Source organism: Propithecus coquereli, unplaced genomic scaffold, assembly GCF_000956105.1.
Source record: "Propithecus coquereli isolate 6110/MARCELLA unplaced genomic scaffold, Pcoq_1.0 Scaffold71, whole genome shotgun sequence".
Classification (NCBI taxonomy): domain Eukaryota; kingdom Metazoa; phylum Chordata; class Mammalia; order Primates; family Indriidae; genus Propithecus; species Propithecus coquereli.
The window spans coordinates 11,793,263-11,806,363 of NW_012153174.1; the positions used below are offsets into that span (position 1 = coordinate 11,793,263).

General features: G+C 39.3%; 1 protein-coding gene across 2 annotated transcripts in view; it reads right to left on the reverse strand.

The window, feature by feature from the left end:
- ST18 (suppression of tumorigenicity 18, zinc finger) overlaps window positions 1–13,101 on the reverse strand; it is a 97,200-nt gene that overhangs the window by 14,042 nt on the left and 70,057 nt on the right. For both annotated transcript variants that reach the window (XM_012661404.1, XM_012661405.1), the window contains exons 12-17: window positions 12,694–12,809; window positions 8,577–8,639; window positions 7,757–7,825; window positions 4,149–4,211; window positions 3,969–4,049; window positions 2,834–3,055 (exon numbers count right to left, since the gene is read on the reverse strand). In XM_012661404.1, the coding sequence (XP_012516858.1) occupies window positions 2,834–3,055; window positions 3,969–4,049; window positions 4,149–4,211; window positions 7,757–7,825; window positions 8,577–8,639; window positions 12,694–12,809 (614 nt within the window). The remainder of the gene's footprint in view (window positions 1–2,833; window positions 3,056–3,968; window positions 4,050–4,148; window positions 4,212–7,756; window positions 7,826–8,576; window positions 8,640–12,693; window positions 12,810–13,101) is intronic.

Below are 13,101 nucleotides of genomic sequence, written 5' to 3' on the forward strand. Positions count from 1 at the left end.
AGCACTAAATGTGTTCTTATAGTCAACAGGCCTTCTGGTTTTAAAGCTACAAACATCTGTGATGGTGTGTGTGTGTGTTTGCGTGCATGTGTGCATGCACGTGCTTTAATATATCATCTGTCTTCTCAGGGTTGTTATTGTTTTCAAAGCGGAAATTTTGTCATATAAAGATTTAAAGTAAGCTTGGAAAGTAATTATTATATAAATATAATACTGATATAATGCACGGGTCAAATTGTTCTTAACCATCCTATAAAGTGAGTTTTGCAATTATCCCATTTTGGCTGGGAAAAAAACTTGTATGCGCGAGCACCTGTGACAGCGGGTGCCAGGCCCTCGCCAAGGCCCCATCAGACCTGAGGGCACGTGGGATGGCCCAGGCTCTGGCAACTCAGAAGCTTTCCTGCACTCGCTCGTTTCCTCTTCTGTCAACTGGGGATAATTGTATTAATAACACCTACGTAGCTCACAGAGCTCTGTAAAAGTTTAAAAGAATAAACCATGTAAGTTACTCACAGCAGCACTCGCTGTGGGAGAGAACCCTGGATGTTCGTCAGCTGTTATTAGGGAACAAGTGATTCAAAAGAGTATCGAACAACCTCAGGGATTTTAGATTCAAAATACATAATGTTTAAAAGGCTATTGAGTCCATATACACATAGACTCGATAACATTTTCATAAAAGGAAAAGGAAATCACCTGTATTTAACACCTACTATGTGCCAGGCACAAGCCAGGTGTTTTTTGATATTATTTCATTAAATTCTACATATAGTAAAGAAAGGGCATTCCACCTTAAAGAGAATGCCCAAATTAAATCTATCTCTTAAATCTTTTAAGTAGCCAGAGAAATTTCAAGTGAAGAGCACTGAAATCCAAATTAATCCTTTGTCTAAACTCTTCATTGCTTTCCTTCTCTTAGAAAATAGTATCTTGGCATCAATATTGCAGCTTGTATTTTTGAACTTGTAATTTTCTTTTTCTTAGGAAATACATAATATGTAAACAGATGCATATTATGTATATTTGCAGTTTAAAGAATACGGTTAAATTGAATACCCTGTACCTTAAAACGCAGAACATGCCTTTCTAGGACCTTTGAAGCACCCATAGGTCCCTCAACAATTGGCTTCTCTGTCCCAGAGAGATTAACCATTAACTCAAACTGTAAGCTAAGTGCTACCTAGCTTTTTAAAACGTCATTTTGCCCATGTTTTTAACTTTCCTTGAACAGAATCATACGGCAAAGAGTCTTCAGCAATGTTCCTGTTCAGCACCGTGTTCTAAAGTTCACCCGTGTGGCTGTGCGTTCATTTTCAGCACTGCTGTGGCAGCCCCGCATGCGGACACCGCTGCCTGGTCGCCCACTTGACTGTCAGTGGGCACGCGGGCTGTTGCCAGTCTGGAGTTAGTGCAGCAACGCTGCTCAGACGGCTCAGACAGGCCTCCGGGTTCCAGTACTCACGAGAGCCGCTGGGGTGCAAGCCTGACAGCTCGTGGCTGGGGGTTGGGCACATTCATTTGTTCATTTTCAGTTTGACTGTTTAAAGGCAATTTGCGTCCTAAAGTGGCACCACCAGTGACTCCCACCTACAGCATGTGAGAATCCCTGGTGCTCCACATCCTCACCAAGCCTTGGCATCATCATTTAAAACTTCTTTGCAGTTTTTAAAGATAATTCCATTATTGCCAGCAGTTCCCTCAGTGCTCACCGTAGTACCACATTAGTATTTTATTAGCAGTGTCAACATGGCTATTACTGAGGTCATTACAAGAAAGTCAAGCCACTGTGCAGGAACTGTGCCATTAGGCATGCTTGATTTGTGACTGCTCGTCCTGGATATGAAACAATGATTCGGACTCGGAATAAAATGATGTGTGCCACTGTGGACGGAAGCCTGCATTTGAAAACCATCAAAAAACAAACCCCTTAAAAAATTCAAGTTTTCCAAGTTTTGCCGCATATACGTTTAAATAGGCAATTCCTGAAAAGCTTCATTTTCTGACACTGTGAATACGTATCTTTAGAACTGAGCAAAACATCAAAAAGCCCCAACTTCGCTCAGTGTGTATACTACTCATAAACAAAGCATCAGGGGCTTCCTAAAGCTTCACTGGGTTTTAGATCAGCATCGTGCTCAGTGGCCCGAGAGACTAGCAGGGGACCCATTGATGGGGAAATAGTGAATCTTTCAGTCTCTTCCTTTAGGTAGAATGTGAACCAAAAAGCTGGACTAAGATCACTGTTGCCAACAAAGGGCCCAGTTGAAATACATGACACTCTCTGATAAAGGAATTAAGTCATTGTGAACTATGAAACGGTTTCAAATCCCCCTTCATTCTGTTGTGTGCTTAGCAGTTACTGTGTCATCTTCTTTACGGCCACTGTGGGTGAGTCACGTCTTCCCAGTAGCAAAATAACTACAATTTTGGCCTGAAATTGAGCCAGTGCATAAGAGGGAGGGAATTATATAAATATGTAAAGTGAAAGTTTACAATTATATAACATAATAGAGTAGATATCAGCACTTGGAACTGAAGTGAACCATTTAAAAGACTGAACCATTAGAAAAGAGCAGCATAAGCAATATTCTAGAATACAAAAACCAAATGCGCAGTTTCTAGAGCACCTGAAAACTTGGTAGTGAATTTTCAGAAATAGAGAAAATAACATTTTTCATTCTTCAGACTATTCAAATGTCCCTTCAGCAAGACTCAATGTTATGTCGTCTAAAGGGCTGTAATGAATGACCGTTAGGAGGGCCCCTCCCCCAGGCAATCCAGTGCCGATCAAGCACAACACCACAAGGAAAAGACAGAAATCTGATGTTACCTTCTGTGGGTGACAAAAACATTATTGACATGGCCCAGCCCATTGCAGCCTGGCAAGGGACAATGTGGTAGCTCTTGCTTGTTCAGCTTCCAGGGGAGGGAGGCCCCGTTGAGAGGATTCTCCTTCTGTCGCTTGGCAGCCAGGGGACAGCCAGAAGCTGTGCGGTGTGATGTGTATTTACCTGATATGTGACCTTGGCCATCACAGCCTATCACAGGGCATCTAGAGAGACACAGCAGACACATTACCAGCTGGGAAGAAGGCAGTGGCAGTTCCGGGCCATCCAGAAGACGAGCCATGAAATTACAGTTTTAAAAGATGCTGCTAGTGCTAGCAAGATGGCATCGTGTTAGCAGGAACAAGGGTCTGCGGGCTCTGACCTAAGCAACTTTCATGCATTATCTCACTTAATATTCACTGCAGTCTCTTGAGTGGAGAGTATTATTATCACATTGTGTAAGTGGGGAAAAACAAGGCAGATAGAGCTTTGGTAACTTGTCACCCATTTTAGGAAGTGAAGCCAAGTTCATGCCCACACTTTCTAGCTCTAGAGCCAGCCACGTAAGCACTGTTATGTTGCTTCCGAACAAAGACCAAGGGTATGAAATGTTAACCACCTTGACCACCATTACATGGCACATCACTCACAGAACTGGAATTTTGGTTGCCAATTGTTTAAATATTGTATTTAGAAATGTTGTAGTGAAAACAATTTAAATTTCTATATCCATATCTTCATATATCACCCAAGACTTGATAGCATATTTCTTAGAGGAGGGAATTCAATTTAGATGCATTTTCACTTTAAGCAAAATGAAAGTTTCAGGGGAAAATGCCACCGTATTTATCATTCTATAGCACTTCCACAATGCTACTTTCCTTTAAAACAACTGAAAAAATTATAAATCTTCCCCTTTTTCTTTTCATTATCAAAAAACTGAGAAAACCTAGCTATGAATAGGAAAATTTTCTAGAACCTCCAAACAATCTGACTCTTGCATCAAGAGTCTTTGGGTTTAATAGGGTATACGCCTTCCCTGAAACTCAGCCCATGCTGCACTGCGTGCCAACCGCGACCCCGCCCATTTGACCAGTAAGATGCAGCTAACCCTGATTCCACAATGGTTGCACTTACTTAAGTTCAGGGTCTTCTTTTTCTTCCTTGGTAGGGGTCATTTTGACACCACCTTTCCTTGCACGAGGGCAGCCGGACAAGCTAAAATGTGCACCCAACAAAGAACAAAACGAAATCATGTGATCTGACTACTGCTGCTGACAAGCTGATTTCCGTGTCTCGGGCATGGATCAGTCCTACCTTCTGTGGGAAGCGTAGTTTCCAGTCACATGCCCCGAGCCATCGCAGCCTGGCGTTGGACACCTGGGAAGGAGGAAGAGAGGATGGGCCAGGGCGAGAGGCTGTCGTGGAGGAGGGGACACATGCAAACAGAACTAAAAAGAATGAGTTGCTTTTTTGCAGAACATTTTAAAAAATATATAATTATCTGTTTTGGTTAATAATCCATTCAAAAATTTTAAGATACATAACTACCGAGCGATGCTTGGTGAACAAAGTAGTAGTTGTTATTTACCGAACTTTTGTTTTTCTATTTTTAAACCTTCAGTTGGAAGGAACTTGAAAGTCAGTCCCCAACTTACTTCTGTCTAGACCTGCAAGTATCTAAGAACTGCAAAGTTCTTATCTTTCATGTAAAGAGAAAAGTTTTCCAATTTTTTTATGAATTATTTATTTCTCCAATACACAGTAGTACCATGATGATCCATTAATTTCAGATAAACATTTGCATATGTGATCTCCAGAGATGTGGAGCATTAATATGATTGCCACAGGATATAAGTAATTCGCACCTGATCCGTCCTGCCTCCTGGCCCAAGCCAAACAAAGAAAAATCCTCCAATAACTTACCGATAATCGACCATTACATTTGGAATGAGAAGGGTGAGAGAGGAATGGGAATTCAATTTCTATTTGGAATGCTGATTAAAAACAGCTTTCAATATACACTTACATACAAAAAATTTATATAAATTTTCTCCTTTTTGTTGCCTTTTTAAAAAATCCGAAATACAAATGAAAACACAGAGGCCATCGAAATATTGCTTTTCTGAAGGTTCTTGTAGACATCATCTTCACTTATCATTTCACGTGTGCCATTGTGGTTCAGATGTCTCCCCAAACAACAGTTCCATTTGAGAAAAACAATAATTCAAAGAAAAATGTGAACACCATCCCTTTTCTTAAATCCTAGCCTACTGAACTTTTGCAGAATGCTTTTCATATCTAGTCCTGAGGCAGAAAATATGGAGTAAATGCTTCTTTTTTTTCCAGATGAAATATAAAATCAGCACACATCTCTTCTGGCTAACCAGAGAAACTTGATTTGAGTCTTTAATTAACCATTTAAAGACATAATATGTATTCTCTATTACAAGAAAGGCTTGCAGGTTAATCTTTTTCTATTAACATTTTTCAGTAAAATAGTGGCTAAATACCATGTTGCAATCACGGAAACACCTGTACCAAACAGCCTTCTTTGGGCCTTCTCCTTGAACATCTAGACAACAGGTCAATGAAATGTCTCTCTTTTTTTCTTGTATGAAAAACCCAAAGACTTTACTTATTGTTAATAGATGGCTGTATAAAACATATAAATATTGAATATTGCTATAGGATCTCTCGATTTACATATTTTTGACATATTATCAACATTTTTCTAGAAGTAAGGTTTAAAGACAATACTTAAGGGAACTGATAGCTATAATTAAGATGTGGCAATGTAGAAGTTTAGAGCAATTGAGTGAGATACTCTGGCACATCTCACTTTTCAATCTGTTAGTGATCAGTCTCTACTTAACATGCTCATATTTCAGTCCAGAAAAATTGCAGTCAATAAAATGGTTTCTAGACTCTATGTGGACACACTAAATTGTACTTTACACTTTAAAAATAAGAAAAATTATATATTTCATAGTTCCCTTTACTATTTCTGGTACTAAAACTCCAAATTTTTATATCTGTTAATTATCACATCTTCTTTTATAAAATTATTTTTTGCAATTTTTTGATAAAAATTTTTAAACAACTTAAAAGAGGAAAATACTAAAAAAATTAAGAAACTATAAATATCTGAAATGTTACATGTGTTTTAGACACCAAAAGCTGATTCTACGATTTATACAAATATTATTGTTTTTCCAATAGAAGTAGTAACATTTGCTTTTTCCTAAAACATTATTATTTGTAAATAAATTTAGTTTTGTTTAATGCAATTTCTTTACCTTTTAAAATTTATGCCCTATCATATTTTTAAAAGGTAAAAGATAGATTATAATTTTTTATTATTCTATATGTAATATAACAAGATATAAAAATAAACATATGAGAAATTTGTATTAAAAGAAGACAAGAAAATTAAATTGAAAAGCTTCCGCACAGCCAAGGATACATTCAACAGAGCAAATAGACAACCCACAGAATGGGAGAAAATATTTCATGCTATACATCCAATAAAGGGCTAATAACCAGAATCTCCAAAGAACTCAAGCAAATCAGCAAGAAAAAAATCAAACTACTCCATTAAAAAGTGGGCCAAAGACATGAACAGAAGCTTTTCAAAAGAAGATAGACAAATGGCCAATAAACATATGAAAAAATGCTGAATATCAGTAATCATTAGAGAAATGAAAAGGAAAACTGCAATGAGATATCACCTAATCCCAGTGAGAATGGCTTTTATCAAAAAGTCCCAAAACAATAGATGCTGGTGTGGATGCGGAGAGAGAGAAAAGAACACACACACTGTTGGTGCGACTGCAAACTAGTGCAACCTCTGTGGAAAACGGTATGGAGATTCTTCAAAGAACTAAAAGTAGACCTACCATTTGATTCAGTGATGCCACAACTAGGTATTTACCCAAAGGAAAAAAAGTCATTTTATCAAAAAGACACTTGCACTAGAATGTTTATAGCAGCACAATTCACAATTGCAAAGATGTAGAATCAACCCAAGTGACCATCAATTTATGAATGGATTAATAAAATGTGGTATATGTACACCAAGGAGTACTACTCAGCCATAAAAAATAAATTAATACCTTTTACAATAATGTGGATGGAACTGGAGCACCCTCCTAAGTGAAGTATCACAAGAATGGAAAAACTAACACCACATGTACTCACTATTAAATTGGAAGTAACTGATCAGCCCTCATATGCACAGATAGAGGTAAAACTCAGCAGAAATTATGCAGGTGGAGGCGAGGAGGGGATGGCCGAGATCACACCTAACAGGTACAGTCTACACTATCTAGGTGATGGACACACTTATACCTTTGACTGAAGCAGTACAAAAGCAATCCATGTAACCAAAACATTTGTAGCCCTGTAATATTCTGAAATTTCAAAAAAAAATAAAAAAGAAGAAAAGGGTAAGAAAAATAAAATCTCTCAGTAAAAGTTAATATATATGTGACTTTTAAATCTTGTAGACTTGGTAGAAATGAGCCAAATTGGTGTTTAGCACTCAACAGTGAAAGGCAGTTGTATGAGTCAAAATACCCAAAAGGTATAATATTATGCAATTTTCTTAAAATTAGATGATGGAAATGCTTTGCCACATGTTCCTAGGTCTAATTTAGTACATAAATCTTGAAATTAATGGGACAAAGTAGTGTGTTTAATGATTACATCATTCCTTTAAAAATTATTATAAAGCCCCTGAAGCAAGCAAATTAAATTAAATTCCAGTGATTTGGTTTTAGTCATTCCAACTTTTTGGTGAAAGAATAACTTTGTTATAATTCAGCTGGGCATGATGTATTACTTGTTGGTCACACTGACACTGGATGAGGAGGGTCCTACCACAGGGGACAATGGTCAAGGAAGTCAGGCTGCCCGACACTTACTTAAGCTCCTGGGAGTTCGCAGCCATGAGGGACTTCAGGGTCTTATCTGCTAATGGACATCCAGAAACACTGAGAGGGACGAGAGAAAAACAGAACAAAATACAACACCACATACACAATTCTGACTCAAACAGCATCCTGAGCTGTGAACATATGTTAAATTACTGGGGACCGGGAACATTGTAACTGGCTTTGAATCTAGCTTTGCTACTCTAACCAGCCTGGGCTTGCGGGCACCAAAATTATTTCTCCTAGACTCACATTTTCTCATTATCCAGTGAAGGGCTTTAGCCCAATGGGCTCCCCAAGGCTGGGGTTCTGTGACCCAATGATTACTGATAACAGAGTCCATTCCTGTTGCATCAGCAGGTGATGATGCTTTTCCAAAGGGAAAGCAAATTGTATCAGGGAAGAGCGTAAATGGAAAGATTAAACACAGCCTCTTGCACCATTTAATCTCTAACTCCTTGACTTATTATCTGCCAAGGACTGAAGGTGTATTTTCCCCAGGGTAAAGCGCTGCTTTGAGTCATTCTGTCATCTTGGCTTTGTCTCGCATGAGTCCTAAAGCCAGACAGAACCAAAGGCCGGCATGAGCCCTACCCTTTTGGTTTGTAACCTGAATTATAGGATAATAAAACCGTTTTGACCAAGAATCATGATTTCTATACCATGTAACTTTATTTCTCCAAAATAAACCAAAAACCCAACTACCTCACTCTCCATTTCCTGACCTACATATTATCTTGCTTGAATAGTAAGAATAATATTTAAAATAGAACAAGATGAAAATCTGACTGCACACGAGGTCATTAGGTACCTGCGATGAGACGCATAGTTTCCTGTTACGTGGCCACTTCCGTCACATCCTGGTGTTGGGCAGCTGAGTCAATGAAGAAATGTATCATTAGAGTCAAGTACATCTCGTGGATTCATCTGCTCTGCCTGAGGGACTCTGAGGCAGCTTCTCTGTGCAAGGTAAGTCAACACAGTGCGGGACATGCAGAAGCTAGTGTGCTAAAGATTTACGTTCTGTAAGAACCAGTAGACTACCTAAAAGAAAACTAAAAATCATAGCATGATGCGTTACTTCCTTAGTTTTCTGTTTCGACATCACATCCAATTCTCTGATTCAAACGAGGTAGGAAAGTGATACTAAAAGCTATCTAGTGATGTTGTGAGTCAGCAGTCTGGGGTGTGTTATTCCTTCGAAAGTATATGTGTTATTAAAAACAAATATTATAAACCCATGCTTTATTATGATACCAGATCTTAGGAATACTGGAACCAATTACGTGACAGATTCCAGAATGGAATTTTTGCGAGTTTTTATGAACAAGGCAAGCTAGTAACTTCATAAACATTTTGGAAAACACTGAAAACCTGAAATGTAGACTGATAGTTTAAGTAGGAAAGTTGCTGACAGTAAAAAGTAGGCAAGATGTTTAGTTAGTAAAGCTCCTGAGCAATTTCATCCAAAGCTTGAACCCAACAAAGACAGCTGCTAATTCACCATTAGCCTAAGAATATTCTCTCAGGCTATGGCCAAGATGCTGGCTCTACCAAGATCTACCAAGATCTGTGTCCCTGACCTTCATTTAATCTCAGAACCCGGTCACGTCCTGGCAATGTGCATCTTATGTGTATTTTAAAAATAATGTAAGAAGGTAGGTATCCTTGGCAGTTTTCCTTCCATAATTAATAGATTCCTTGGTTTGTCAGTCATTTAACTTCCTCTGATTTTTTTTTGAAAGTCATTCATTTGTAGTAAGCAGACTGACCCCAGCCACTCAGCTCTTTGTGTGGCAGTGTTAAAAATCGGTTATGTCATTCACACATCTGATTTTCTTTGACATCCTGCCTAAAGTAAAAGCTTATTTAGACATATATAGAACACAGAATTTACCCTTTTGAACAAGGGACAATTTGGGATAGTTTAACAACATTCCAATATTTTCTGAATTGTCACTTTCTAAGTATTTTTTCCCCTGTGAGTCACTTTGCAATCATTTTCAGGTAATGTAAAGAAACTATAAGAGTTAGAACATTTCCATCTCCCAAAAGGATGTTTAATTTTCAGGGATTGGTCCAAGCTGAGTGATTTAACTCTTCTCCCATCCTTTTTCCTGGATGGGTATCAGAAAGAAAACTCCAGAAGCTATAACGTAAAAAAGTAAAGAAAAATTAAAAATGATTAAAATTTGGGCTGAGTTATCTCTCAAGTGCCATTCACCCACTAAATGCAGAAAAATCTTTGCTAAACTTGATACGACTGAAGTATTCAGAGGGCGAGAGAGGTGTTTCGACTGTCTGGAAGTCCCACTCTAAAAATACATCGCCACCTCGTGTTCCAAAACAGCATTGCATTTACTTTATTTTATTTCTATTTTTAAATTACTCCCATTAATATTAGCAGGACTGGCAAAAGAAGTGCCAAGGATTTTTAAATGTCAGCAATAAGTTACCCGTGAAATATAATGATAAAAATCTGCATTTAATTAGCTGATAAATTTTTAAAGTTTGTTGATATAAAAAGTTCAAGAAATAAAGAAAGAATTGGAGGCAACATTGTAGTGGAAAAGTTTCTGTTTAGAATTTTGATAGCAAGATTTAATTCCCAGGCGACAGTGAAAAATCTTACATAAACGATGTGCCAATATCAGTTGGGTGATATAGTCTGGGAAGGTATGCAGATGAAAATATCACAATTAGAGGAAGAAAACTAGCTAGTTCTCTCAGTAAGTGGCACTCAAACCCTAAGCAAATTCCAGGGTAATCAGTGACATAAAAAAAATTCTATTTTGAACAAAGGTTTTGGTAACCAATTAAAGTACAATTATATGTTAGAAACATAAAGCAAAACATAATAGGGACAGGGTGACACTAAAGTAGTGAGACTTTTACAAAAAAAATATACTAACACATCCACACATAAATAAGTGATATTCATTAAAGCACTCATGCTGTCTGTAAGATGGGTGAACAATGAGGTCTCTGAGAGAGTAATTTTCTAGGAATTCATGATTTTTCTGACCCCAAATGGCACTGCATGTTAATTATGAATCTTTTATACTACATTCAGTTTGGGATGACTTTTGGCAATTTCTAACAATCTACCTTCAAACGATAAAAATTTGCCATTTTTGAAAATATTAAAAATAGCATGTGGAAAGGCAATCTGTAAAAAGATGAAAAGCCTCCAATAGCCCCTCCATGTGGGAATAAGTGTATGGAAGACCTCAGTGGCCTCTTGGAAAGAAAGAGTGTTTGGTGAAATTTAAGTTCCAGTACATTTGGAACCGTCAACCACCAAGACCCAGGTGAATACAAAACTTATAAAGGAGCACACTGTTTGAGCCAGTAATGTTAGGTATGAAATCCTTGGAGAAGGCAAAGTCTAACCTCATTTTAAAGCCCCTCACATGTCCCTAGAGAACAGCGATGCTGGACTTGGAATAATTTTTATTGAACTTCTACTATGTGCAAGGCCCTGCACTTGGCACCAGCATTTGAGATGTGTTCCCTGTTCCCAAATCACTGTCCCTGTAGGTGGGGAAATAAGAGGCAGCACAGTAGCTATTATGCACAAATGGTGTGCACACCTTTGAGAACAGACATGAAAGAGCAGCCGAGCCCTGGTTCTCTAGGTGGACGACGGAGAGTGGAGGTGAAGAAGAGAAGATCAGGTCTCGGGGGGATCAGCGGTAGCCCCAAGGCCTCTCTGGTAAGTGAGCTTTGGGAGAAGAGCTGAGGGAGGGGGAGGATGGGCCTGCGGAGGAGCTGGGGGTGGGCTGGCTGGTGAACAGGGAGGGGCAGGGGCATGGCGGCCGGGTAGATCCACTGCCTCTGTGGGCTGGAGGGCACAGCAGGGGTGGCAGCCACGGAGTCCTCAGCACAAGAGAGTGAGGGCAGACGAGGAGAGAAGAGGTCCCAGGACTGAGCTGAGGCGCCTCAGTCCTTAGAAGGCTGCACGTGAGTCTAGGAGAGTAACAGGCGGGACAAGGTCCCGAGGGAAGGTGTCCCAGAAGCCACGCGTAGAGGACGACTGCAGAGGGCCAGAGCAGTCTGTGGCACTCTGCTGCCCAGTCAAGAGGATCAAGGACCCTCAGCCCCAGACCAGACCGGAGGGGGCAAGTGATCCCTGGAGAACTGTCCGGGAAAGATTCAGGAGGGAAAACGAGTCACAGCAGTGACAACTTTCTTGAGGAATTCAGCTGTAAAAGGAGAGCGAGACAGAGCCCAGGTGGAAGCTGGGTCAGGAGAGGTTTTTACATTTTTTTATTAGAAAAATTGAAACATATTTTATGGTAAGGGACACAGAAGAGAGGGTACAGGCGCCAGAGCCTGAGAGGAAGGGTTACTCTCTGCTGGAAACTCATTCACTGGCCGCTTTAGGTGTATCTGTGTATGAATATACTTGATTGATATTTAATCATTTACATATGGAAACAGTTTCCCCACACTTCCCTCACTCGCTCATTAACGAGTATATAATTAGTGCTTATTGCCTTCAGGTACCCCATCCTTAAACTCTCCTGAGTCGCAGAACCCTCTGAGAATGTGATGAAAACCCTAACTCCCTCACCCAAACAGCAATGTGCATAAAGTGTTCGAGGTTAGGATGGTTCCTGAAGGTCAGCCTAAGACCCTCTGGGGTCAATGGATATCAGGGTAAGAATTTTGGGTCAAAAAATAAGCATTTCTAATTGTTTTATCTTGTTTTTAATCAACAGACTTCTAGTCCTCTTAGCATAAGACTGTCATGTGCGGTTTTTCCACGACTCTCTTTGTTCAGGCCATAGACTTAGATGTATGTTTAACATTTAACTACTGACTGGTTGAAATTGCTCTAAAGCCAGGATATTGTAACCCCATATTAAGCACTTCAATCTCTTAATTCCAGAATTTTACAAGGCATAGCACCGGGTGCCACTTACGTGATCAGCTCCTTTTTGAGATCTCTTGCATGGAGCTTGGGTTTAGGGCTTGGTATAGAGGCCTCTCCAGGAAACTTCTTTTCCTCTAAATTGTCCAGAGAGCTCACTGGGTCTTTCTGAAAAAATAAACAAACAATGAACAAAAAACAGAAGCACAGAAGTCATTAGGGAACCCTGGAAAGACAATGGCCCTGGATTTGGGGCCTGACTTAAGTTTTGGCTTAAAGACTTAGTTGAAATACCTCAGAGGATTTGTATAAGAAATAACTGCACTGATGAATATAAAGGCGTCCCTAATTGTTATGGACCTTTGTCCTGAGTGAAGAACGAGGAACTCTAATTGATGGGGCACACATTCAAAAAGTTGACATTTTGGCAAATGATTACAGAGGCATTTCTTGAGCTATA